General features: G+C 48.2%; 1 protein-coding gene across 2 annotated transcripts in view; it reads left to right on the top strand.

The window, feature by feature from the left end:
• atp13a1 (ATPase 13A1) overlaps positions 1 to 27,965 on the top strand; it is a 78,737-nt gene that overhangs the window by 36,562 nt on the left and 14,210 nt on the right. For both annotated transcript variants that reach the window (XR_005458734.1, XM_038784656.1), the window contains exons 11-19: positions 228 to 365; positions 6,349 to 6,469; positions 13,898 to 14,055; positions 16,815 to 16,990; positions 17,512 to 17,622; positions 19,211 to 19,336; positions 23,065 to 23,173; positions 23,364 to 23,563; positions 24,286 to 24,382. Coding sequence is in view for 1 of the 2 variants with exons in the window: in XM_038784656.1 (XP_038640584.1) it covers positions 228 to 365; positions 6,349 to 6,469; positions 13,898 to 14,055; positions 16,815 to 16,990; positions 17,512 to 17,622; positions 19,211 to 19,336; positions 23,065 to 23,173; positions 23,364 to 23,563; positions 24,286 to 24,382 (1,236 nt within the window). In the remaining variant the exon portion in view is untranslated. The remainder of the gene's footprint in view (positions 1 to 227; positions 366 to 6,348; positions 6,470 to 13,897; positions 14,056 to 16,814; positions 16,991 to 17,511; positions 17,623 to 19,210; positions 19,337 to 23,064; positions 23,174 to 23,363; positions 23,564 to 24,285; positions 24,383 to 27,965) is intronic.

Below are 27,965 nucleotides of genomic sequence, written 5' to 3'. Positions count from 1 at the left end.
TTTATTTTCTCCAGCAAAGAGATCTAAGGCATGAAATGGTCTATGATAATTAATCAGTGCTGCTTATGTTAGAAGGATGCATTTTAAAGGCCGTTAAGACGCTAATACGCTCCCTGGGTCTCAAACTAGCGATTTGTAAAAGTCACTACACTTCATGGCTGGGCACAAGTCAAAAGCCCATTCATTGTTTCAAAGAATTGTAATCACTTTTTCTTTCCTGCCCGCAGGTACGAAGGACCCAGACAGAAACCGCTACAAGTTATTTTTGGAGTGTACACTAATCCTAACGTCCGTCGTCCCTCCGGAGCTCCCAATTGAATTGTCACTGGCAGTCAACACTTCTCTTATTGCACTGGCTAAACTGCGTAAGTACTGTGTGGAGCCCTAAAATGTTCAAACTGTGGCGGGAGGGAGGTGCATGTACTGCTAGGTGTTTGACATTCTGCCAACTTCCTGAAAACATTGAATGCCGGAAATCACTGCGACCACAGCTAAGCAAATTCTACAGAAAAATGTTGGTTTGAAATAGGCGATGGCCGTTTTCTATCCAGGCAGAATCTAGGCCGTTCCGGAGTGTGGCTTGAACCCACTGAGGTAGAGGCCAAAGTGCTACCAACTGAGCGATGGCTGACTGGTTGTCTCAGAAGCCCTCTTATCGAGTAGTTAACTAGTCTCTGAATATTTGATTTAAGGGATAGAAGATTGTCCGTCCACCCACCCCCAGCACTCTTGCTCGCTAACAACAAGCATTGCTGGGAGTTTGGATGTTGGGGTACAGCATGATGAAGCTCCACTGTGATGACCAGTTACTTGTGCCAACCATCACTACCGAGTCACCGAGGGGGAAATAGTGGCAACTTGGTCAATGTGTGGAAGGGTATCTGACGCCCGATCAATCCCTTCAAATGAAAAGAGCGGGGAGTCGACAACGGGAAAGGGGTCATTTAAAAATGCGCTGAGGCTTAACAGTCGACGGACAATTAATCTTAAAGCTGTGAGTGTCCTCGTGTTTAAAATAAAGCTCTCGGAGTCAAAAACCACTGCACAGCCCATTGGCTGTGCCACGTGGAATGATGTGTCGGATCTCGAGAACCTCTGAAGAGATGTCCAGGCCCCCCAGAGGGCAGAGGCGAGATTGGCCAAGACGATACCCGAGATGGGAGGCCCGTTCTGATTGAGGGCAGACGAGAGAAGCTTGTTTTGCTTTTCGTTGCAGTGAAGAAGGTGAGGAGATGAGATTGAATCTCTCAAAAACATGAGGGAGTTTGATAAGTAACTTGGAGGTAAATCATTTGTACCAACGGTCTGGTGAGTTAACGAAGCCGAGGAGAATATCATTGTGGAGGTTGACTGAACGTTATTTCACACACTGTCTGGCCAGGAATGGTGGGCGAAGCAGAATCTGTAGTCTGTATTCGAGCGGGGAAGATTTCTAAAAGGGCAGGAAAATGGCCAAGTCCTTTAGGGAGCTGGCACAATGAACCAACTGCTGTAAAATTCTATAACTACTGAACACGCATCCGATTTGTACCCCCAACGCATAGAAACATTATTGCAAATTGAGTAGTGTCAGTGAGCTTGTCCCGGTTTAATTCGGTTAATGGGTGAATATTCTGGTTCTAGGGACTGATACCAAATTAAACCCAAACGTCCTCAGTGATGGGTATGTGGTGGAGAAATTGGTTTTCCAGCGTGCCTCATTGTTGGCTTTTAATTATTTTACTTAGAAATATTGTCTGTAAGAATTTATATCCTAATAAAATTGAGGCTGGCAATGTGAATGTTTTTGGGATGTTCGGAGCTAGGCCAAGTCAGAAATACGGCTTGGCAAACCACATATTAGACTGAAAATGTAGAAAGTCACTGTGTTCTCTGTCTATATGCGAGTTATGAGCCAGGAATGCTTGTTGCACGTCGCAACAGCCTCGTTCACCTGACCATCAGCAAACTGCGATTTGATCGATTGGAGATCCAAGGGCTGAACTTGCAATCCCAGAAAAAAACTTGCTCACGTTGTCTTTTGGAGGTGGGAAGTGAAGGGACTGAAATTAGTACCAACTAGCCTGCATGAATGTGGTGTTCTCCTGTCGCTGTGCAGGCCCTTGATATTTCCAAGAACATGAGGTTTAACAGCAAATTTACAAAGATACAACAAAGGAGAGAGAGAGACTACAGCACCCAGGCCAAAGGGAAAATGCACATCAACCAACCATTTCTGTAACTTCTTTAATAAAATAGAATATTTCTGGGTGATTCACAGGCGAGCTATCGGACAAAATCTGTTATAGCGAATGCTTGCCTAGTTTCTCCTTGAATATATCTGCCACTTGTCTCAACTGCTTCGAGTGCCAGCAGGTTTCACCGCTCTGAGCAAAGTGTAAGGACAGGCGGGAGAGGTAGGTCTTTCAGAAACGTTTTGGGGAAACGAGAGACGGTGAAGTTGAGAGAGAGAATTCCCGAGCTTAGAGACTTGGTAGCTGGCGGCACGGCCACCAGCAGTGGGGTGATAAACAAGGAGCCAAAACCTGAAAAGGGGAGCCTGGAGGAGGAGCCATCTTACCCATTCTCAATATACCACTCGTGCTGCCTTGTCCTCTTTGTAACGTGTTCAAAGAGCATTGCAGACTCCCATGTGCTCTCCTCTTTTGTTGCTCCCTAAAATCCACCTCGTTACCATGGATTTGGTCACCTGCCCCAATATCCCAGTGTGTGGCTCCATGTCCAACTTTGATGGTGCACCTGTGAAGCACCTTGGGATGTTTTACCAAGTTACGGGTGTTCTATAAATGCAAGCTGTTGTTGGAAGTTGGGTGCTTTAGTCTTGGGCAGTATTACAGAATGGTGATGCACCTGCGTCAGCAGCAGATGTTGGCCCTAACAGATCTATCGCTATTTGTGCTGTTAAATCGGCGAGTTTGTTATGGCTCCCTGTGGAATGTCTCCTGCCGTTGTAGGGGGGAGTGGGAAGATAAATCATTTACTTCTACTCTGCCCACTCACACCCTCAGAACAAGACCCTCTGTCTGATTTCCCCAGCGCATCCATCAAGTGAATCATACTGATCAGAAGGGGGTGTGATTGAAACCCTGGCTTTGTGTTATTTGTTGGTCCCGGCCAGGCATCTTTCGGTTGACTTCAGCTCCCTGTTTCCAGAGGATGAACATCACTTGGCGCTCCCTACTCCAGAATTGTTACCCAATAACTCCTGTTGTGGGATGCTTCCTATGGTTGAATAGCATGCGCTTGTTAGCTGTGATGTCTCACACGTGAAGAGGGGTGGCGGAGTGTGCCCTGGGACTCTGAAGCCCCCCCCCGGCCAGCAACAGTGCTTTCGGTGGGCGGAAGACAAGAAAGGGGAAAGCTTAATGCTGCTCTACAGGCATAATCCATCCAATTCTGGCTCTCTTTCCCCTGGAGTTGGCCCACCCTTCTTTATGACATTGAAGAGAGAAGTATAATGCAAGCTTTTTATTTAGTGCTGATATTATTTCTCAAGTGGGAATAAATCTTGTGTTAAGATTTGACATGGGGTGCGCTCTATCAGATGAACAAGTCCTCTGATGTGCAGATGTGGTGCCTGTGTTTGTTTAAGGTTGGCTCTAGGTGACTGGTGTCTGTGAAATGCAATCCATCAGAGGGAAGAGTCCTTGTCTTGTAGTGCATTAAATAACTCGCCTGCATTATTTAAACTGAATTGTGACTTGACCCCTCCGGACAAATAGAACCCACAAACGAGTCTGCACTGCAGAAGTGTTTGATGTTTCTTTGGATGAGGTGTTACTGAAAGTGAAATTCCTGTGTGTTTACTGGGGCCAGTGTGGGGGATATCCAATAGGGCTGAGGCAAACCTTGGTTGTGATCCAATATATTTTTAGGTGGCTTGAAGCTGCGATTTTGAGATCGATTCAAAATTCTGCGCTCGGCGGGGAGGGTTGGTGATGGTGGAAAGATCGCTGTACCTAGCGATTGCATGCGAGAGTGTTTGGATGTGTGCGGAATTTTCAAATGACTAAGGAACATGCAGTAAACGTTTTAGTGAAGTTAGACAAGGCCTTCAATAAGGTGCTGCCTGATAGACGAACGGCTGAGGTCAGAGATTATGGAGTCAGGATCAGTGCCAAAATGGATTGCTCGTGGGCTTCGAGGCAGAAAGCAGAGTGGGAGTTCTTGCCAATTGTGTCCTGTCATGCACTGAATCCTGTACTTCATCAGGGCAGTCCCCGCCCATTCCCCATCCCACAACCTCCTCAAACTCCACAACTTATCACCCTGTTTTACTCATCTTCTGTTTCCGGTCTTCTATTTGACCCCCTCGCTCCCATTTCAATTGAAAGATTTGAAATATATCGGTCGAGTTTAATTGGTCAGAGGCATCAATATGATGTGGGTCAACTCTGACCTGAATCAATGGCAGAAGAGGCTCGAGGGACCGCCTCCTGTTCCTACAACCTCAGTCCTATCCTACCCTCTCGAGTTCTCTTCCTTGGCCCCCTCCAACTTTTCCTTTCTCCCACCTCCACCCCTCATCAGTCTCATCGCTCAGGCCAAGCTTTCTACGTTGGTTTTTGTCAATCGGTGAAATACTTTTTGTTAATATGAAGCAACACAAAGCACATGTTCTTAAATTGACTATACATTAATCAGCTACCTCCGCATATTTCAAACAGAACATTCATTTGTTTTAAGCGGGGGTTGTGGGGGAGAAATCCATTTTCTCCTCGCCATTCGCATTTCACCCCCCCCCCCCCCTTCGCGGGTGTGGTCGTTTCCTTCATGGGGAGTGGTTACATGGGAACCAGCTGCTCTCCCCAAGGTGGGGGGGGGGGTTTCTGTTTCTGTTCTTCCATGGGATGTGAGTGTCGCTGGCTGGGCCAGCATTTCTTGCCCATCCCTAATTGCCCTTGAACTGAGGGTATTTAAGAGTCACCCTCGCTTGCTGTAGGTCCTGAGTCACATGTAGGCCAGACCGGGTAAGGGCGGCAGATTTCCTTCCCTAAAGAACATCCGTGAACCAGGTGGGTTTTTTAGAGCAATCGCTGATAGAGTCATAGAATTTACAGTGCAGAAGGAGACCATTCGGCCCATCAAGTCTGCCCTTGGAAAGAGAAACCCTACCCAAGCCCACACCTCTACCCTAACCCCAGCTAACCTTTTTTGTACACTAAGGCCAATTTAACATAGCCAATCCACCTAACCCGCATGTCTATGGACAGTGGGAGGAAACCGGAGCAGCCGGAGGAAACCCACGCAGATGCGGGGAGAACGTGCAGACTCCGTGCCGGCAGTGACCCAAGCCGGGAATTGAACCTGGGACCCTGGAGCTGTGATGCAACTCTGCTAACCACTGTGCTACCCTGGGTCCCGGTCGTTATTACCGAGACTAACTTTCAGTTCCAGACTTTTAAAAATTATGATTAGTTCCACCAGCTGCCAGGGTGGGATTTGCCTGATTTCATTGGCCCGGTCCCCTGGATTACGAGTGCAGGCATTGGCCTGGTCCCCTGGATTACGAGTGCCGGCATTGGCCTGGTCCCCTGGATTACGAGTCCCGCGCGATTACCACTGTGCCACCATCACCATTTTCATGTTCAAGACTGAGAGCTTGGAGGGGTCGGGCAACCAGCAACGGCATTTTGGCTAAGCCTGATAAATGCCCTTCCTGAAAAGATCAGTATCTAGTGATGGGAGCAGAAACCCAGGCGATTTCTCCTTCCCAAGTCAGGGGCACTGAAGTTAGGTGAGGTTGCTGCTGCTGTTGTAAACTTTTCCCAACTTGGCACAGATGGAGATTAAAACTGGGTGAAGAGCCGTGATCTTGGGTCTCCTGCTCCTTGATACTGTTGGCCAGCGAAAGTCTCATCGTTCTCTGGTTTAAAGTGATGAATTGAACTAGTGTCTACTGCTTCTTGACTGAAAAAATGTTTTCTAACTTTGCTCCCGAGTAACGTGGCGCTGATTGTAAGGTTGTGTCCTCTTGTTCTAGTCCCCCACGCCAACAGACCAAGTTCATCTCCCACATCAAATGACCCTTTTAACCGTCTAGATTCCTAATTTATCCATCATTGCCCTGGCAACATTCTGCTGGAACCTTGCTGCGTTCCTTCCCAGGCCAAGCCTTCAGTAAAAGAGGACAGAGCCAACTTTCATTTCCGTAGCACCTTTCCTGACCTCATGATGTTGTAAACTGCTTTCCCGCCTGTGGTACCGTCGCCGCTGCTGTGATTTAGGGACGCAAGCCTTTGTAAGGCCTTCATGTGAGAGACTTTTTTTTGTGTGTGTATCATCATCACAACGGTAAGTTCGGTTGAGAAGGAGCAATAATGTTCTATCTGCTGCTTCCTCTTTCAGACGTTTACTGCACAGAACCTTTCCGAATCCCCTTTGCTGGGAAAGTGGAATTCTGCTGCTTCGATAAAACTGGCACTCTGACGAGTGACAACCTGGTTGTCAGAGGGGTCGCTGGACTCAGGTGAGCTTTCCTTCCTGGGGCGCAGTTGCATGGGTGCTGGCCAAGCTTCGCTACTCCCCCTTTTCTTCCCCCCCCCCCTCCCAATTCCCGCACACACCTTTTCCTTAAACTTCCTTCCCACCGGTGGTTTCCATTCTCGTACCGCTTGAGGAAGTGCAAGCAGCTTGAAGCTCTGGAGATTCCTTCCCTGTGACTCTGCCCGCTGTCTGTCTCTCTCTCTCGTTTTAAATGCTGCTTAAAACCTACCTCCTGACGTAGCTTCTGGCCACCTTTGACTCAGTGTCACGTCCTGTCGGTGCTCCTCTGAAATCCCTTGCGGTGGCTCACTGCATCAGTCGTGCTATGTAAATGAAAGTTGCTGTTGCTTTTATGCTGCAAGTAATTTGTTCTGCAGCCTTCTGAGAATGCCTATTTCCAAACCTGCTTCCCCCCCCCACCCTCCCTATTACTGGGCATCGCTGCTTCCCTGTACATGCACACCTTCGCTGCCTTCCAATCTCTCTTCCCCCCCCCCCCCCCCCCCCCCCCCCCCCAAAGAAAAGCTGCTGCCCTTGATGCCTCGCTGAGATTGGGAGCTTGCTGTGCATGCATCGTAGGGTGGGAGAGCCGCACCCCGCCCTGCATGCAGTGTCACCTAATCACAATGCCTCATCTCAACAGTCGGCCATCTTTATATTGACACTGGCACCTTGCTAACAGCACCAGAGGTACCGCGTGGATTGAAACGGTCCAAGAATGCGGCTCACCTCCGCCGGGGATGGGCAACAAATAGTCGTAGAAATCTACAGTGCAGAAAAGGCCATTTGGCCCATCGCGTTTGCGCTGGTCAAATACAATCACCTAACTATTATAATTCCATTTTCCAGCACTTGGCCCATAGCTTTGTCTGCCCTGGGATCTAAATGCTTCTTAAGTGTTATGAGGGTCTCTGCCTCCACCACCCTTTCAGGCAGCGAGTTCCAGGTTCCCACCACCCTCTGGTAGAAATGTCTTTCCTCACATCCCCATCGAAACCTCCTGCCCCTTACCTTAAATCTATGGCCCCTGGTCGTTGATCCCGCCATCAAGGGGAAAAGTTTCTTCCTGTCTACTCTACCTGGGGACCCCTCATAATTTTATACATTTCAATCATGCCCCCCCCCCCCGTCTCCTCTGCTCCAAGGAAAACAACCCCAGTCTATCCATCTTTCTTCATAACTAACATTCTCCGGCCCAGGCAACATGCTGGTCAATCCCATCTGCACCCTTCCCAGCGCTATCATCTCCCTCCTGTAATGGGATAAATGTAAGTCTCGTCAGTGATGCTTGCGTGCCATTAAAGAATAAAAAATAAATGTTGAAACTTCTGTGTAGGCGGTGACCTGTTCTAAATGGAGGCCCGTGACCTGTTCTAAATGGAATGCAGTTTATGTTGTGTTATAATTTAAATCGGATCACCGACTTGGCCAAAGTTAATTCCATCTTTAAAAAAAAATATATCACTCCGCCTCCAGTGGCCGTGGGCGCTCCCAAAGACCAGCAAAATATCCAATTTTGATTGAAGTGAGGGACTGGTGACCAGAGACCTGCTGCCTCCAAAATCGAGGTGGAAAGAGCCATTATGTTGGTCGCCTAGCCGGCCGTTGTATCTGGTGCCAGTCATACCCCCGCCACTCCGGTTATCCGACAAACTATTGCTTCAAAGCGGACGATCGAATTTAGTCCCAATTTTAAATGCAAAATTCACCTCCAGGGTCTTGAGGATTAGGTCATGGATTTTTATCCTCCCACCCCAAAACGTTCGGGTGGAGAAATGTCGAAACGAGGGGACCTGGAGGAGCAGGTGAATACAAGTCTGGGCCCGTTGTTGAAAAGACGCGGGTGCAGACAGCCCCCTCTGCATTAGGTCAGCTTCATAAAGAGGTGAGCGATGTCTGAGAGCACAAAGTCTGTCCTCGATGACGATCCACATGCTCAGCCACCTGATTCTGGGGTTGGTTTGTGCCATGGTCATTGTACAGGGTTTGACCTGTCGCATTTTGGACCTTTTTAATTACAGCTGTGATTTCTCACAGGCTTATCCTCTTTACAAATTCTGGGTGTCCAGTGTGAAGTGGGCATTGATGTCCTTGCATTGGCCTTTGCCAGTTCACTATGTGCTTGGACTACAGCCAATGTCAGTGAACGCTGTCTGCTATTCGCAATAGTTTGGACTATTGCCAGAGATCATAAACTCAAAAGCCAGTCTCAGGATGACGAGATCTTGTTTTTAATGTGAATTTTGTGCACTAGGTGAGGGATGTTGGTGCTAGGGAATGGAGAGCTACTCGATTGCTGTTCTCTAGTACCCCCAAGGTATGTGTTGAAATAGAGTAAAGCTCCCTCTACACCATGCCCATCAAACACTCCCAGGACAGGTGCACCACGGGGTTAGGTACAGAGTAAAGCTTCTTCTACACCATGCCTATCAAACACTCCCAGGACAGGTACAGCACAGGGTTAGATACAGAGTAAAACTCCCTCTATACTCTCCCCATCAAACACTCCCAGGACAGGTACAGCACGGGGTTAGATACAGAGTAAAGCTCCCTCTACACTGTCCCCATCAAATACTCCCAGGACAGGTACAGCACGGGGTTAGATACAGAGTAAAGCTCCCTCCACACTGTCCCCATCAAACACTCCCAGGACAGGTACAGCACGGGGTTAGATACAGAGTAAAGCTCCCTCCACACTGTCCCCATCAAACACTCCCGGGACAGGTACAGCACTGGGTTAGATACAGAGTAAAACTCCCTCTATACTCTCCCCATCAAACACTCCCAGGACAGGTACAGCACGGGGTTAGATACAGAGTAAAGCTCCCTCTACACTGTCCCCATCAAACACTCCCAGGACAGGTGCAGCACGGGTTAGATACAGAGTAAAGCTCCCTCTACACTGTCCCCATCAAACACTCCCAGGACAGGTGCAGCACGGGTTAGATACAGAGTAAAGCTCCCACTACGCTGTCCCCATCAAACACTCCCAGGACAGGTACAGCACGGGGTTAGATACAGAGTAAAGCTCCCTCCACACTGTCCCCATCAAACACTCCCAGGACAGGTACAGCACGGGATAAGATACAGATTAAAGCTCTCTTGCATCATTCAGTCAGAAGCATGCCAGTGGGAAGGAGGTCTTTTCTAATCCTGCTGCAATATTATCACGTTGCTGTAAATAGGAAAAACTTTGAACGTTTGAAGTTATTGAACAGAAGTAGGATTTGATACGAGGGTTTGATCTGGAGGTGGAGTGGGGAGGGGGCTGGTTTCTCAGAGTTGAGAGTCTGTGGCATTCTCTGCAGGGTGCTGTTGGGCAGAATATCTTTAGGGCAGATATTAATCAGTTCTTAATGAGCAAGGGGGTGAAATGTTATCGGGGTAGATGGGAGTGAGAGTTTGAGGTTAAAATTCGATTGGCGCGGGCAGTATGGTGGCACAGTGGTTAGCATTGCTGCCTACGGCGCTGAGGACCCGGGTTCGAATCCCGGCTCTGGGTCACTGTCCGTGTGGGGTTTGCACATTCTCCCCGTGTCTGCGTGGGTTTCACCCCCACAACCCAAAGATGTGCAGGGTAGGTGGATTGGCCACGCTAAATTGCCCCTTAATTGGAAAAAATAATTGGGTACTCTAAATTTATTTATTTTTTTAAAATACGATTGGCTGTAGTCTTGGAGGGTGGCGGAGCAGGCTCAGGGGCCCGAGTGGTTTACTCGCCCCAATTTCTATGCAACTTTCCTCTGGCCCGCGCAGATGGATCTGGAAATCGGGTCGCCCTGAGACGGTCTGCATTGCCAGCACCCCATTTGGAGAAATTCTATTAATTTTACAAATCAAATTCCCACTGCCCCCCCACCCAGCCCCCACCTTTTGTGATCCTCTGCATAGCAATGACTTTAAAACAGATCCCGTAGGGATTCCCAGCTTGTCCAGAATAACCATTGACAATAATAGTCTATTCTCAGTTTGCGTTGTTTGCTGTGGTCTATAGTGACCTCTGGAGAGCTTTGTCGAAATTGCAGGCTGCACAGAAATGATGCAAAGCTACAACGTTTAGTAAAAACTTTTCAAACCGTTGTCTTTAACCTGTAAATGGAGCTTCTTATGATTTTTGTTTTCCTGAAATTTGCATTCACTTTTCAAAGACCTGGGTGCTCACTACGTTGTTGCCTTCTTCCTGGTCTGTAGCTAATTGGCATGGTTGGCCAGTCCAGCCTCCTCCCATAACCCTCCATCAGGATGGGCCTACATTAACCTTGTTCCATTCTTCTTATCTAATTGTAGCCAGAGTATTGGCTATTGTGTCAGCCTTGACTCAGGCCGTAGTACTCCCTCACCTCGGAGTGTCCAAGTTCCACTACCAGACATGTGAGCACAAAGATTTCGACTGACACCTCCGTGTGGCACTGGGGGATAGTAATGCACTAACGGAGGTTGGCGTCTTTCGGTGAGATGTTAAACTGAGACCCCATCCACCCTCGTAGGTGGACGTAGATCCCATGACAATATTTCAGAGAAGAGCAGGAAAGTTATCCCCTTTGTCCTGTCCACTCCACGGGTTGGATGATCCATCCCACGTATGTTCTGCGGACTCTGCCATAGGGCAGGTGGGCCGGCTAAATTCACTGTTTGGAGCTCTCTCTGATCCCTTCACGCTCTCTCTGCGTGTTCCTCACCGAATTCCCTCCACATGATCGTTTGGCGCCTTCCCGATTGAATCTTCTCCATTCCAGTCGGACAGGGGTCTCCCCACGGTTCAGTGGGAATGTTTGGCCTCTTCACAGATGCTTTGAGGACATCCCTACTTATCCCTCCATCGACCTCGCATAACAGGCGATCTGGTCATCGTCACGTTGCTGTTTGTTGGGGGAGTGTGTCGATAACCGGCTGGGTTTACCCCACATCAGTTTTTACGTGTACACTGACGATACCCAACTCTGGGCAGCACGGTAGCATGGTGGTTAGCATAAATGCTTCACAGCTCCAGGGTCCCAGGTTCGATTCCCGGCTGGGTCACTGTCTGCGGAGTCTGCACGTCCTCCCCGTGTGTGCGTGGGTTTCCTCCGGGTGCTCCGGTTTCCTCCCACAGTCCAAAGATGTGCGGGTTAGGTAGATTGGCCGTGATAAATTGCCCGTAGTGTCCTTAAAAGTAAGGTTAAGGGGGGGGTTGTTGGGTTACGGGTATAGGGTGGATACGTGGGTTTGAGTAGGGTGATCATTGCTCGGCACAACATCGAGGGCCGAAGGGCCTGTTCTGTGCTGTACTCTTCTATGTTCTACTTTGCCCGCCCTGCTCAAATCCTCCATTGTCTTAAACTTATTGGACTGCTTGTCTGATATCCCATATTGGGTGAGCAGAAATGTTCTCCCGATTTAAAGACTGGGAAGACTGAAGTCATTGTGGTTTACCGTGGTGTGAAGCTATGTTTCCTCGCTACTGACTCCATTCCCTCTCCCTGGTAACTATCTCGGGGGGGGGGGGGGGGGGGGGGGGGGGGGGGGGGGGGGGGGGGGGGGGGGGGGGGGGTGGAACCAGGCTGGTTGTGACCTTGGTATTATATTTGGCCCGTGAGGTGAGCTTCAGACTTCATACCCGGACCATGACTAAGACTTCCTGTTTCCATCTCCACAATATTGTCTGCCTCTCCCTCGATTCACCTTGTTGCTAAAACCCTCAACCAGCACCCCTTTGTTCGCTGACTTACTTTGGCTCCCGGTACCCGGATTTTAGAATTCTCAAAGCTCGTTTTTCCGACCCCTCTAATCTCCCCACAGCCCGCGAATCTCTACGGACGCCTCATTCAGGCATCTCGAGTGATTTTATTTGGAACAGTATTGGCTGCCTCAGCTCTGGAATTCGCCCCTCCTTTTAAAATCCTCCTTGACAATCTACCCCAATCAAGCTTTTAGACAACTGTCCTCAAATCACCGTGTGACTCGAACAGTGCTCTTTGATTTACAATTAATGGATGTGTGGGGCAATAGCCTGAGGTATGGGGCAGTGGTGGCATAGTGGTAATGTCACTAGGCTAGTTACCCAGAGACCCAGGGTAATATGAGAGGACCCCTGCTTCCAATCCCACCTGGCGAAAATAAATCCAACCAAATCTAGAATTAAAAGTCTAAATGAGGCCATTATCGTAAAAACCCAGCTGGTTCACTGAAGTCTTTTTTCGGGAAGAGAATCTACCGTCCTTGCTTGGCCTGCGTGTGACACCAGACCCACAGTGGTTGACTCTTTATGCCCCTCTGGAATGGCCAAACAAGCCACTCCGTTCAAGGAATGGACAATAAACGCTGGCCTTGCCAGTGATGTCCGCTTCCGGTGAATTAAAAAAAAATTGGTAATGCTCTCTCGTAGCCTCTGGCAGCGTTTGAGAACTGTGGTTACGGAGAGAATGAACTCTCTGTGCTGCAATGCTGCGTGTTTCGCTGTCTCTACAGTGCGCTCCCAGGCGTCACGAGTGTGGGTCCGCTGTGTTTTTTTTTGTTGCCGCCTGTCGATTTTTGAATTCTTGTCTCAGCACAATTACTGGGCCAGTAATCTAAAGATCTGGACTTGTGATCCAAGGGGGCATGATTGGAGCATGTGTTCCAATCCCATTGTTTGAGTAACTTGAGAGTTTAGTTCAAAGATCTGGATGTAAAATGCTGGTGACCCATGAAACTATCTAATTGTCACTTTTGAAAACTGGGCAGATTCGTGAATATCTGATACGGAGCAAAATCTGTGTCCTTGCCCTGTCTGCCTTTGTGACTTCGGTCCTACGTCAATGTGGTTGACTATTAATTGCCCCGTTGAGACATAATAAGACACTCCGTTGTATTAAACTACTGGCCTATTCTTCAAGAAGGTGGTAAACCATCCAACTTCACAGCGTGACTGAAGATAAGTCATTAAATACCAGACCGGTAGAGATGCTCGTCTCCTGAGAAGGAACACTTCTTAACTTTCTAATAGCCAAATGATGCAATTCTCTGCACTGTCCGCTGCGCTCTATCGATCAGAAACTGTGCTGTAGAATCTGACAGAACTCTGTCCAAATTTAAGCAATGTCCGTTCTTTGGCAAGGCGGCAATGTAAAATACAAAGCTCCCCATTCTCAAAAGTCAGCAAAAAGTGGCAAGGAAGAAATACACGTGTGCGCAGGGATGGAGTAGTGAGACTCTCGTTCCAGTCTGGACAACCCTGCAAGGCCTCTGCTGACCAGCGAGTTAGCTCTTTGTCTAAATAAACATAATTCCAGCCGGTCATTTAGCTGCGGGATTTCTTTTTTTTCCAAATTGGGAAGAGTGAGTTGATAAAATGCCGGGCTGGAAATCCCGCACCCAAGCTGTTTGTGAAGTTGCTGCATTTAGGGTGAAGCTTAACCTTTCCTGAGATCATAACCTCCTCCTGACGTTGCAGGGAAGGGAACGAACTGGTCCCGGTGTCGGAGATTCCCCTGCAGACACACCGGGTGGTGGCGACGTGTCATTCGCTGGTGCAGATGGATGATGGGACATTGGTTGGCGATCCTCTTGAGAAGGCAATGCTAACTGCAGTGGACTGGGCCCTCACGAAAGGTGAAAAGGCTGTTTTGGTATTTCTGTTAATACGGTGCTGTGACTGGGGAGCATTCTCCATTTTACTGAGCTGCGAATTCAAACCAAACGTTCCAGAATATATATTTTTCTAAAAAAAGTCATGAACGAATGATTTCACTAATTGTGCTTGGGTATGGTAGATTGAAGTTATTAGCTCTAAAGTTCCCTCTCAAGCTGTGTTTGTGTGCCTCGGTTCTGTTTCCCTCCCCCCCCTTTGTTTTTCTCTCTCCTGTCACACCACCTCCGCTCTGAACTTCCTCCTTTTGTCTCTCTTTACCTACTTGTGTTGAAATTGAGACTTTTGCACTGTGTCCTACTTCTAAATCATTCATGAACACCATGCCCCCCCCCCCCCCCCCCCCCCCTCGTATTTACGTCCAGATTTAGTTGGGTGCTCCCTCGCTAAGTTGTGCCTTACTTAAAGAAGTCCGAATGGTTTTGCAGGCATGCCGTTAACTCTTGCCTTGGTGATTATACTAATTTGTTCTTGACCCAACACTACCAACAAATTATTGATGGGTCCGGCCACCCCTCATGCATCACATCAGCACCATAGAATGGTTGCAACAAGAAAGGTGGCCATTCAGCCCATCATGCCCAGGGCTGGCTGTCTGCAAGAGGAGATCAGCTAGTCCCACTCCCCTGCTGTTTTCCCGTAGCCATACGACTTTATTTCTCTTCTGGTGCTTACCCCGTTCCCTTTCGGAAGCCTGATTTGGATCATCCTCCTCGGCACTCACTGCCAGGTCGGGATTCCCCGGCTCCCCAGCCGTGGGTTTCTCAGAGGCACGGCGTTCGCTGGCGGTGGGATTCTCTCTTCCCGCTGCCTTTCAGAGGGATTTCCCATTGAAGCTGCCCCCACGCTGCCCGGGATCCCCGCGAGTGGGAAAAGGGAATCCCAGCAGCCAGAGAATTCTGGCCGATTTCAGATCCTGACCACGCGCCCCGTAAAAACAGTTTTGCCTCGTTGGGTTCTTTTTTTGCCAATCGCCTTTCATCGGCATCTTACCCCTCTGGTCCCTCTGTTCCTCCACTTCCTCGAGTTGCCTCCCCGATTATATACACCCGCCAGCCTCAGTGGAAGCATGTAAAATCGGAGCAGTAAAACCAGAGGTCAGTTCAGGGTAGGTGTGCGTGAAAATCCCCCGTCCACAGGCAATCAGAATTAGCCCAGATCACCGTGACCTTGATTTATATTAATGCAGCCTTCTAATGCAAGGTGACCTCCCATGCATTTGGAAACAGGCCCAGTTCTCCCTTTTAAGGGAATACGGTGACTCTGCAATCATCTGAGGAACATTGACCTGTACCTCCTCTCCGCTGTAAGAATTACCAAACCTCAAAACCATTTTGGTCCTCCAATACCTATTCAGCTGAAACATTTGAAACGTAAGCATCTGCCAGTCCCTTCATTTTTCTGTAAACTTCATTCAAGTCGCTGTTGCGTCAACACCTATTTTTTCTCTAGAGAGATCCAGCTCATTGAGCTTATCTGGGTAACTGAGGTGCTTTAGACTGGGAAATTAACCTTGTGGCCCTCCTCTGCACCCTTTCCAGAATCTCAGTATCACCCATCATTTGAGGAGACCAAAACTGGACACAAGTGTTCTAACTGAGGCCCAACCCGAGGTCTTGTACAAGACAAACTATGGTATGCTTTGTTTTCTAGTGAATTGTCCTAGAACCCTGTTCGCTTTAGTTATAGCTTCACCGCATTGATCATGATTCTTTAGAGAAAGATGGACTAAAACACCTAGATCTCCTTTCACCACTGGCTTGAATTCTTTTCATCCATACGTGCGCTTAGCATTTGACCAACCCTCACATGTAACACTGCACTTTTCCAAGGCCACATCATTTGCCAAACACTGTCCTTGTCTACCCCAGCACACACTAGTTATTAATGTGTTAGTTGAGCGTACTCTGTAGTCCACACTATACCTCATCACCTGCAAAAACTCCTGAATTATTGCCCTATCACCTACGTCTAGATCAGTAACAGAAACTGTAAACAGTAAAGGTCCTAACGCTGCGGGACACCATTGGGAACTGGTCTCCAGCAAGTCTATATCCATCAACAAAATGCTTTCTGCCTCCAGATTCTCAAATTGCTGTGGTGCTTTTGTTAAAAGCTCCGAGTAAACCATGTACGCCCAGCTTCCCCTTGCTGAGCTCGTCAGCCAGTTTCTAGAAACCACCGTGGGCGTTCCAAGGAGGCTGCCTCTGTCGAGGCGGGCGTGGGGTGCATCTGTAATGATTCCCTGGAGCTTCTTGCCCCATGACTAACCACATGGGCTAGTTACCCTCTGGGTAGTTACCCAGTTGTAACACTTGTCTCCCATTTCAAAAGCTTGGAATTGCAACTCTGCTGGCGTCCAGTGAGCTGTTGGAGGACTGGGTGAGGGGTTTGTGATGTACCTCTTTCCCATTCCCTTAAAGGACGCCTGAGTGAACATGCCGACCGCCTGATGTTCTAAGGTCCCTCACGCTTTCTAAAGCATTTTCCCGGTTTACATTAACATTTAACAGTTTTATAGTTGACTATCTCACTTACTGCTTCACTGTGGAGTGTCGCAAAAGCATTTCTAAACCAGCGGCATTGTTCCGACAATCCAGCCGTAGATGTTAAATGTTTTCCAGTTGGTTATTTGGCAGAAATGTTGATCAAATACAGCTGAATGTCTTTTTTTAAATGGAAGTTCTTGTGGCCTTACTGTTCGTTCGCCTTTATTCCTTAGACGAGAAGGTTTTCTCCAAAAGTATCAAATCACCAGGTCTGAAAATCCACCAGCGGTTTCACTTTGCCAGCGCGCTGAAGCGCATGTCAGTCCTTGGCTCTTACGAAACGATGGGCTCCACGGATCTCCAGTATTTCAGCACCGTGAAGGGAGCGCCTGAGACATTGCGCAGCATGGTAAGGAGCCTGCTCAGACTTGGAGCATAAACTGGATACGGAGGGAGGGATGTCTATTTCACTGCATCGCACAGTGAAGTCTTTGCTACTTTCCCCTCTTCGCTGCGCGCAGCACCTCGACTGATAATTGTAAACCACAGCTGGCGCTTACTAAGTGAGAGTGCATGCAATTAAACAAATGGACAGAAAAAAGAATGTAAACTGAATTGTTGTGACCTGCACTGTGCTGAATGTAAAGCTGGTAGAGGGAGGTTCTGTAGTGATTTGCAATGGAGGGCTCTGGGGAAAGATCAGTGCTGCTCCGTAGTTGTTTCACAAAGAGGAGCTCAGCGTGGCTCACCTGACCTGTGAGGAACAGGGGGTGGTGGGTCCCCTCCACTCGTTGCTGGTCTCTAAGATCTTGGCCATGCAAGGGAGTTAGCACAAAGCCATCTGACGCTTCGGTGCTTTTGGAGTCTTGTAGCTGAATCTATCATCAGTTTGGTTTCATGCGACGTATTGTACATGTGATTGATTTGTAGTTTTCTGAGTGCCCCAGCCACTATGATGCTGTCCACACTGCGATGTCACGGGAGGGAGCCCGAGTACTAGCCCTGGGATACAAGGAGATGGGACACCTCTCTCATCAGCAGGTAAAGATTTGCTTGAATATCTTCCCTTGACTCCCACGCCAGCGAGGTGTGCAGGTAACCATGCTGAATTGTCCGCCAGCCACAGATTATCGTAGTCATTCCAGAACAGATGGGGACCATTAGTTCAGCCTAATCCCCTTGTCAGTTTATTTTCCTCAAGAGCCTATCCAATTTCCTTTTGAAATTGGCGATCCTTGTTTACCAGCACACCCAGATCCCTCTGCACTGCAGAGTTTGTCAATCTCCATTTAAATGATTTGCTGCTTTGCTATTCCTCCTGCCAATGTGGACAAGTTCACGTTCTCCCACACTCTCTACTACACCTGTCAAATTTTTACCCAGTCACTTAGCACCGCTGCATCCCTTTGCAATATCCTTGTGTCTTCACAACTTGCTCTCCTCCCGAGCAATATGTCATCAGCAATTTTAGCAATCATTCCGTCCCTTCATCCAAGATGTTGACATGGATTGCAAATAATAGATCTGATTCCGGTGGCACTCCACTCGGCTGCATCTTGCCAACACAAAAATGACCCATCTATCTCTACTGTTGGTTGCCAATCCTCAATCCATGTTGCCCCTTGCACCATGAGTTCTTATTTTGCGTAGTAACATTTATTTTTCGTTCTTCTCTCCCACTTCTCTACACTTGACGTGCCACATTGGTCGCTGGGTGAAGATGATCAGCTCTGGCCAATGAAAGATGTACATTTTTCCATATTATCCAAACTGGCCCTGTTTGTTGGAATTGGGAACCATGTATTGCATCTTGGAATCATAGGCTCCCTACAGTACAGAAAGTGGCCATTCGACCCATTAAGTCTGCACTGACCCTTGATAGAGCAACCTACTTAGGCCCACTCCCCTACTCCCTATAACACCCCTAACCTACATATCTTGGACACTAAGGGGCAATTGAGCATGGCCAATCCACCTAACCTGCACGCCTTTGGACTGTGGGAGGAATGAAATGAAATGAAAATCGCTTATTGTCACGAGTAGGCTTCAATGAAGTTACTGTGAAAAGCCCCTAGTCGCCACATTCCGGCGCCTGTCCGCCTGTTGCGGGTACGGGAATCGAACCGTGCTGCTGGCCTGCTTGGTCTGCTTTAAAAGCCAGCAATTTAGCCTGATGAGCTATCTGGTGAGGAATCTGGAGCACCTGGAGGAAACCTACACAGACAAGGGGAGAAAGTGCAAACTTCACAGTCACCTGTGGCCAGAATTGAACCCGGGTCCCTGGTGCTGTGAGGCAGCAGTGCTAACTGCTGTGCCACCATGCTGCCCCTTGTGTTGATATTGTGGATTCTCTCTACTCTGGTAGCTCTAACATGGAGAATTACTACCTTTCGTTAACCTGTCACATTAGTGCCATACCTAAGCATTTAGAGACGTGTTGTTTTTAACAGGACGTGAATTTGCTTTCCAGTGTTTCCTCATTGTCGTCTGGAGTCTACGTTTTGCGGCTTTTGCAGGAAGAGCCTTGTTCAGCTGGGAGTTAAAGTGTTGGTGCTGCCCCAGTAATGTTTCTTTATTCGTTAACCATAAGAGTTGTCTCTCTCTCTCTCTCTCTCTCTCTCTCTCTCAGGTACGGACGTTAACCCGTGCGCACTTGGAGTCGAACCTGAAATTTGCTGGCTTCATGGTCGTTTCTTGTCCCCTGAAGACTGATTCGAAAGCGGTCATCAAAGAGATCCAGAATGCATCACACCAGGTAGATAGAGATACTTTCCAATTAGACGGATGGCATTTCCTGCATTGATCTCTGCTCAGTTCGCTTGTTGGCCACGTCGGCCTCCACTGTGAAGAGTTGGTCAGGTCTGTCAGCAGGCAGTCGCCTCGCTTCAGTTCTTGTGTTGGGGCATCTACAGCGAGTTGCGGCTTTGTGAAATGGGCTCTGAGGATCAAGTACCAAATCTAAACATCCATGTTGGAAGCTGTTACCAAGTGACTAGAAATTTACTGACAGACTAAGACTAACAGAGCTTCACCGATTTTTGACTCTTTTGATTGGAAACTTTCTATTGATTATAGTCATACATTCGGCCCATGTGCCCATGCAGACACTGCCAGAGTAACTAGCTAGTCCCATGCCACTGCCCTTCCCCTCCCGTGTTACCCTGAATTTTTTTTCCCATTTAGATCATTGTCCAATTCCCTTTTCAAATCTAAGATTGTATCCGCCTCCACCACACACTCGAGCCATACATTCCAAATCCTTCCCACTTGTAGTTTTTTTCCTCACATCTTCGGCGATCACTCACTAATGAGTATGATTGTCCACCCAGGAAACCTCCTGTCACTGGTCATGGGTTCTGAGAGTCGGCGAATTAGTCATAGAGGTTTACAGCATGAAAACATGCCCTTCGGCCCAACTTGTCCATGCCGCCCAGTTTGTCCCTTCAATTCCTCCAAGTGGATCTCTCCTGGGCAAGGGTCTCCCGGGCGTTGACGTCTATGTTGAATTTCTTGCGGTAAGCCCTCGGGGGGGGGGGGGGGGGGGGGGGGGGGGGGGGGGCACGTGCTTAGGATGTCAGAGTCCCGACTGCCAAAGCAAATCTTCTTCACCCAGCGCAAGGAAGGCTCCCAAACAAGAGGTGGACAAAGCAAGGGCCTTTGAAGCACTTGGCCGCCGGCCCAGCAGAGTTGGTTTCGGATGATCATGGCTTCGATGCTGGTGCTCTTGGCTCCCTCAAGGACGCTGATGTTCGTACTCCTGTTCTCTCTGTTGATGCGGAGAATCTGTCTCAATCAGCGTTGACATAGTCCAGCTTTCTGAGCCATATAGAAGAGTTGGGAGGACGGCTGGCTTGTGCACGAGAATCTTGGTGTCCGCACAAATGTCGTGGTCGTCAAAGACTCGTACTTGGGCGTTCGAAGGAGGCACTCGTAGATTGGTTATGATGTTGGATCTCTGCATCAATTTCAGCCTTAGATGAGAGGTGGCTCCCCAGAGGGGAAATGTTTAAAGTTTGGTAGGGTTTCTCTGTTGATCTTGATGGAGGAAGAGACTGGATCTTTCCCTGGGGCGGTTTGGTAAAGGGCTGGAGTCTTCTTGAGGTTTAGGCCGAGACCAATTCTTCGTTGTGTTTCTGCGAAGGTGTCAAGCATGGCTTGGAGATTCTCTTCTGAGAGAGTAGAGATGGTGATGTCATCCACACACAGAAGTTCCACGATCGATGTCAGTGTCGTTTTCTTCTTGGATTTCAATCGGTTGAGGTTTAAAAGTTTTCCATCTATCCTGTAGACTGATCACTCCACTGGGAATCTTGTTCGTGACCAGGTAAAGAAGGATGGTGGCGATGGAGAAAAGGTTGGGGGCGATGACTCATCCCTGCTTGACCTTGGAAGGTTTTGGTCTTTCCGTCAGTGAGGACTGTCGCCAATATCTTGTGGTGGATAAATACGAGGATGCTGATGAATTTCTCTGGACAGCCGACCATTGACAGGGTATTCCGTAGCACTTCCTGATTGACCTTAGCCAAAAACCTTGGTCAGATTGATGAAGGTCATGTGGAGTGGCTGATGTTGTCGAGCAGTGAAAATCATGTCCGCTGTTCTGAGGTTTGGTACATATCACACCAGCTTCCGGGAAGGATTTCTTCAGAGACTGGGAGAAGGCGGCTAGCGAGGATTTGGGCGATGATCTTCCTGGTGATGGAGAATAGGCAGATTCTTCGGTAGTTCGCCCAGTCCGCTTTGTCTCCTTTCATGAAGATGGTGACGATGACTGCATCCCTGAGATCAGCTCAGATTTCTTCTGTCCCAGATTTTCAGGAGCAACTGATGGAGATGACGGACGATCTCTTCTATTCTTATCCGAGTTTGAAAATCTCCGTTGGAATCTCATCTATTCCTGTGACTTTCCCATTCCTCGTGTTGAATGACAGCTTCGTCCACACTTGGTGGGGGCCCAAGATCATCTTCGATGGGGAGTTGGGGGATTTTCTCAAATACGTCCTCGTTTATGATTGTATCACAGTTTAGGAGTTTGTTGAAGTGTTCTCACCATCTAAGCTGATGTTTTTTCCGTGTCTCAAGTGGTTTCCATCCTTACTCCGCACCCGGTTTGAGACCTAGGTCATTAGGTCCATATATTGCCATGGTGACACTGCAGAATTCGCTGTTGTCATGCTTGTCGGCGAGAAGTTGCAGCTCCTTGGCTTTCTCAGTCCACCATTGGTTCTTTCTTTCCCTAGTTCTTCTTTGTATCTCCACCGTTGCTGTTTGAGGAGTTTTCCCGCTTTGCCTTGCTGGCTATGTTGTTTTGCCAGGCATGGAGAGCTTTCCTCTTCTTGGTGATGAGGTCTTGGATGGTCGTTCTTGTTGAACCAGTCTCGGTGTTTCCTGGTCTTGTAGCTGACGGTTGATAGCTGTGTTAAACTCTTTCCAGTTTTTCTCCACTCCACTAGAATGGACTCTGGAGATTTTGGTGAGGACATTGTTGGAAGGTCACTAGCATGTTTGGCTCTTGACGTCGCTCAACGCTGATCTTTTTTCTGAGCTGTTACTTCATCTTCTGCTGCTTCAGTTGGAGTTTGATGGACTTTGAGGAGCAGATGAGCCATGGTCTGTCCAGCAGTCGTCTGCACTGGTCAGCACTTTGGTGGTGGGGACATCTTTTGAGTCTCTGGATTGGGTGATGATGAAGTTGATCATGTGCCAGTGATTTGATCGTGGACGCCTCCAGAAAGTCTTGAACTTGTCTTTTTGGCGGAACAGTGTGTTAGTGATGACAAGCTGGTGTTCTGTGGATTTGGTGAGCAGGAGAACAGCCCAGCTTCTCCGATCTATCCTGATTCTAAAGCCCTGCATTCCATCTGTCTGGGTTTCTCAACTTGGCCTGCTACCTTTTAATGATTTGTGCATATATAGCCCAAAGTCCCCTTGCTCTTTTATCCCATTCCACATTCTATCCTTTATTTGATATTGCCCTTTCTTCTTCTTGCTGCCAAAATGTATTGCTTCACCCTTCTCCGTGTCAAAGATCATCTCCCACCTTCCTGCCCATTCCAGCTGCCTATCGATGTGCCCCTGAGGTCCACTACCATCCACCTCAGCCCAAGTTTTGCCATCTACAAATTTTGAAATCACTTCCAAATATCAGTGACATTGGGACAATATTAATCTTTGGCCAGAGAAAGCGGGCGAAAGTGTACAGTTTCCATCTTTTGCATTGCAAACGTTTAATTACATTGAGGAATTGTTTTTGTGATTTAGTTTTTTCCCTTCCCCCTCCCTCTCCCTCTCTCTCTCTCTCTCTCTCTCTCTCTCTTCACTCCCTCTCCCTCCCCGCCTTTATTCTCCCTATCCCTTTCTTCCCCCACCCCCAACCTTTGCCACCTCCTCTCCCCCTCCCTCACCCTCTCTCCATTGTGCCTGCATCTTGCCATGTTCCTGCCTGCCTTTCCCTGCTGATCCCGTTTCTCAATCTCTCTACAGGTAGTCATGATCACTGGTGACAACCCCCTTACAGCCTGCCATGTGGCCCGAGAACTCCACTTCATCCAGAAAGAACACACTCTTGTCCTCCAAGCACCTCACACTAAAGGTAAAGCCTGACGCACTTTAAACTGAGGCTTAGAAGTAGCTGATTAAAATGGTCCCGTTCACTAATAGAAATGTGTGTACTTTACTTTTTCGTAATATGCAACTAGTGACTAGCATTTTGTAATGGGACGTATGGAGGGCTGTCCAATGTTCGTAAAGCCTAATGGAATATTGTGTGCTTGTCGCTTCAGATGCTCAGTGGCTGTGGGAGTCCATTGATGGCACCGTTACCAGCCCCGCGATCCCATCCACCCTGAATGACATGACCAAACAGTACGACTTGTGCATGACGGGGGAAGGGATCAATTATTTAAACATGGTGGATCGGTCCTCCCTGATGAAGCTGATGCCGCATGTCCACGTGTTTGCACGGGTCGCACCCAAACAGAAGGTTAGACCTTATTGCGATAGCGTTTCACTCGTGTCGTGCCGTTAACGTAACAGTTTTATGTAAGACAACATTTGACACCACGCCATGTAATCCAATGCGTGACCGGTGGAATGGCTGGTTTTAACAAAAAACTATTTTTTTTTCTGTTGCAATTTTCACTTGGAACAATAGAATTTACAGTTAGACATGTTGAAGACAGAGGGGTGGAGAAGTTTGAGACCCGGGGGGGGGTGGGCAGGGGCACCAATGGTGGGGCAATGGAAATTATGGGGGGTGGTTTCAGCAGTGAATTGATGGGGTCTTGCAGCGCAATGAATTATTTGACTCTTCTACCCCTGCCCCTTCTGTCCATTTCATTGCACCTTAAATGCAGCAATCAACTTGGCCTCAATTGTAACTTGTGGTGATGGATTCCCTATTTCAATAACCCATTATGTGGAAATATTTCTCCTGTATCCCACTAACACCCAGAGAGTGGTTGGAATAAACTTCCTAAGAGGGGTTTGGAGGCAGGTTCAATCGAGAGCTTCAGAGAGGAATTGGATTGATATCGGAGAAGAGAGAATGTGCAGGGTTAGGGGGGGATAAGGCAGGGGACTAGGTCGGATGCTCTTGTCGGGAAGCCAGTGCAGACCCGATGGGCCGAGTGGCCGCATCGTGCACGATGAAGGTTGTGAAATCCTGTGCGTTGTGACTGAATGCTCGCCATCCTCTGTCTGCAGGAGTTTGTAATCACCAGTTTCAAAAGCCTCGGTTACACCACATTGATGTGCGGTGATGGGACCAATGACGTTGGGGCCTTAAAACATGCTGATGTTGGTAAGCATGAAAGGAGTGAATGTGTGACTCGGACTAACTGGCAGCCGGAATGCAAACACCACTGGCTCCAGTATTTAACCCTGCACTTTAATCCAAAACCAGGAATTTAAACACCAACAAAATTGTAAGATGAAATGTTACGCCTGTTCTTGACATGTATCTAATATATGAACTTGGACTGGATTTAAAGTCCAAACTATAATCAAAGGATGGTTACAGCACAGGAGGAGGGTATTTGACCCATCATGTCCATGTCCAGCTCTTTGCAAGAGGCAACTCAGCTGCTCTCTCCTCCCAGCTTTTTAAATTCCCCCTCTTGTGCTCATTCGGTCCCCGTTTGAGAGCTCGAACTGTACAGCAAGATGGCATCCGGAGCAAGGTGACTCTGCGAGCCCTCCCCCTCTTAACAGCCTCCCGTAACAGCCTCCCCGAACAGGCGCCGGAATGTGGCGACTAGGGGCTTTTCACAGTAACTTCATTTGAAGCCTACTTGTGACAATAAGAGATTTTCATTTCATTTCATTTCATTTTATTTATCTTACAATCGTTCTAATCTTTTAAAATTTAATTCGAAGACTACCTATTATGTATTTTCCTTTATTTCCTTTTCTTTTCATGTACTGAATGATCTGTTGAGCTGCTCGCAGAGAAATGCTTTTCACTGTACCTCGGTACACGTGACAATGAACAAATCCAATCCAATCTCTTCCTTCCCCCCCCCCCCCCCCCCCCTCCAATCTCACTCGGTGCATTCCAGGTCCAAATCACTCGTTGTGTTAAATAGTATTTCTTCATGCAGCCATTGGTTCCTTTGCCAGGCGCCTTAACTTAATATTCTCTGTCCCTCAGCCCATCTGCCAAGAAGAAGGGTATAACGTGCAATTATCCAGTCCGCTGGCACCAGCCCTGTATCTAAAGGGGATTGCTGGATTATGGGCAGTACCTCTGCCGTTTCTACCCCTTACTTCCCCAAGGATCTTTGGATGCGTCTGCACCAGTCCTGGTGACTCATCAACCTCCAGTACGACCAGCCCTTTTAATGCACCCCCTTTTACTGTCCATCTGCCTCTGGCTGCCTCCTCTTTCACGGTGACTTTGTCAGCATCTTCTTCCTTGGTACAGACAGATGAAAGCTACTCATTTTAGTATCCATACCAATTCCTCTCTCTGCGGAGGTCTCTTAGCCCTCTCTGTTATTAATTATATGCTGATAGAAGACTTCTGGATTCCCTTTAATTTTAGTTGCCAGTCTTTGCTCTGCCTCTCTGGTTTCCTTTATCACTTCCCTCTCTGTACTTTCTATATTCAGTTTGGTTTTCACCTGATGTCTTTTTCTGCTTCAGCCTTTTCTCCATCTCTTGCCATCTGGGGAGCGCTGGCTTTGTTTGTCCTACATTTACCCCTGGTGGGGATGTCCCTCGACTCTACCTGAACTGTCTCCTCGTTAAAGGCAGTCCGTTGTTCTATTGCAGATCTGCCTGTCTATGTATCCGAGACGGGCCCATTCTCACCCCACTGAAATTAGCCGTCCTCCAATTTAGTATTTTTTACCCTGGATTGCTCCTTGTCCTTTTCCACAGTGAGAATAAACCCTATGATCCTTTGATCGTTGATTCCTAAAGTTACCTCGATAGAGACTTCATCCATTTTACACACGTCATTGCCCAAAACCAGACCTAGTAATGCCTTCTTTCTCGATTGGACCCGAATCCGATTGATCAGGAAAATTCTCCTGAAGACATTTGAGAAACCCATCCCCCTTCTTTTCCGTTGTTACTTTCCAGTCTATATTTGGATAATTGAAGCTTTGTAACGACTTTTGCACCCCCCATTTCCCTGCAAACGTGCTCTTCCATACCTTTCCAGTAATTGGTGACCTATGGACTACACCTAGCTTTGCAATGGTGCGTCTATTGGGTCTGAACCAGATAGATTGTGACCTGATGCCCCCAGGACATGCTATCCCTCCATCACTGTAATATTCTCCTTGCTCAGTACTACCACCCTCCTCCATTCTTTCCTGAATGTCTCCGGGAATGTTTAGCACCCAGTCCTGCAACAACAACACTCCCATGTGGCTACTTGCACCTGCAGCTCACCAACCTTATTTACCATTGCTTCGTGTATTTGCATACGTGTGCTTAAAACCTAATTTAAACTTTACTGCATTACCTCTTAGTCTGAAACCTTTGTTATTTATTACCCCAGTGCTATCTGCTCAATGATTTTAACCCTGTGATTATTGTCTCTGATGGTACACCTTTGTTCCCATCGCCCTGGCAGGTTGGCTTAAACCATTCCTAATATCAAAGCTAAACTGCACAACGAGGATATTGGTGCCCGCTCCAAGTACAGCTTGCTTTCCCTGTACAGGTCCCTGGTCATGCTAAATAGCTCCTTGGTGTCCAGAAGGTTTGGTTGGGTTACGGGGATACGATGGAATCCTGGGCTTAAGTAGGGTGCTCTCTCCAAGGGCCGGTGCAGACCTAATGGGCCAAATGGCCTCCTTCACTGTAAATTCGATGATTCTCTCCCAAAACTGATCCCAGTATATCTGGAATGAAAACACTCTTTCTCTCCCCCCCCCCCCCCCCCCCCCCCCCCCCCCCCCCGCCCAACCCCCCGGCACCATCTCTCCGGCCACATGTTCACATCAGTTATCTGCTTTATCCACTTATTTCTATACACGCGTGTGGCACCGTCAGGAATCTGCACCAAGTCCTTAAAATCTGCTGCAACAGGGTGGCGCAGTGGTTAGCACTGCTTCATGGAGCTGAGGACCCGGATTCAATCCCAGCCACTGGGTCACTGTCCGTGTGGAGTTTGCACATTCTCCCCGTGCCTGCGTGGGTCTCATCCCCACAACCCAGGTTCGGTGGATTGGCCCCGCTAAATTGCCCCTTAATTAGAAAAAAAAGAATTGGGTACTCTTTTTAAAAAAAAAAAAAAAAAAAAAAAATTTTTAACTTTGCTGCCGGACCTAATCCATCTTTCTGCCTATGCTGTTTGTGTTGACGTGGATTATGATCTCTGGCTGTTTACTCTTCCCTCTTCCAGCACTTTGCAGCCGTTTGCTGACATCCTCGGCACTGGGTAGACATTAGGCCATCGTGAACTCAGTCTGCAGCCGCAGAAATGCCCGTCTGTTCCCCTAAACTATAGAAAATCCCTTCACTATTGCTTCCCCGTTCATCTTTCACCCTCTCCCCTTGAGGGACCATCAACCTTGCCTGCATTCGGAACCGAATTCTGATCGGAGAGCGCGATGCGTTGGGGACCCTTGGGCGACCTGCTTTTCCTCCTCCTCCTCCTCGACTGCCTGCCTCCACACCTGTGGGGTGGCCACATCCAGGAACGGCTCGCCCACCGCCTTCTCGAAGGCAGTTAGGAATGCGTAATAAATACTGGCCTAGCCAGCGATGCCCACGGTCCATTGAAAGAATAAATTAGCGACAAGAAAAGTGATATCCCTGTGGGTCTCGATGAGATACACCTCAACGAGCTGGATCTCCAGCTGCTTCCGCTGACCCTGCTTCCTGCACGTTTGGTTGTTCAGTGCACTAGAGTTCCCACGTGGAACCTG

The sequence above is a fragment of the Scyliorhinus canicula genome, chromosome 25 (genome assembly GCF_902713615.1).
Source record: "Scyliorhinus canicula chromosome 25, sScyCan1.1, whole genome shotgun sequence".
NCBI classification, from domain to species: domain Eukaryota; kingdom Metazoa; phylum Chordata; class Chondrichthyes; order Carcharhiniformes; family Scyliorhinidae; genus Scyliorhinus; species Scyliorhinus canicula.
The sequence above is the reverse complement of the archived record's forward strand: the minus strand, read 5'-3'. Positions and strand labels throughout refer to the sequence as shown.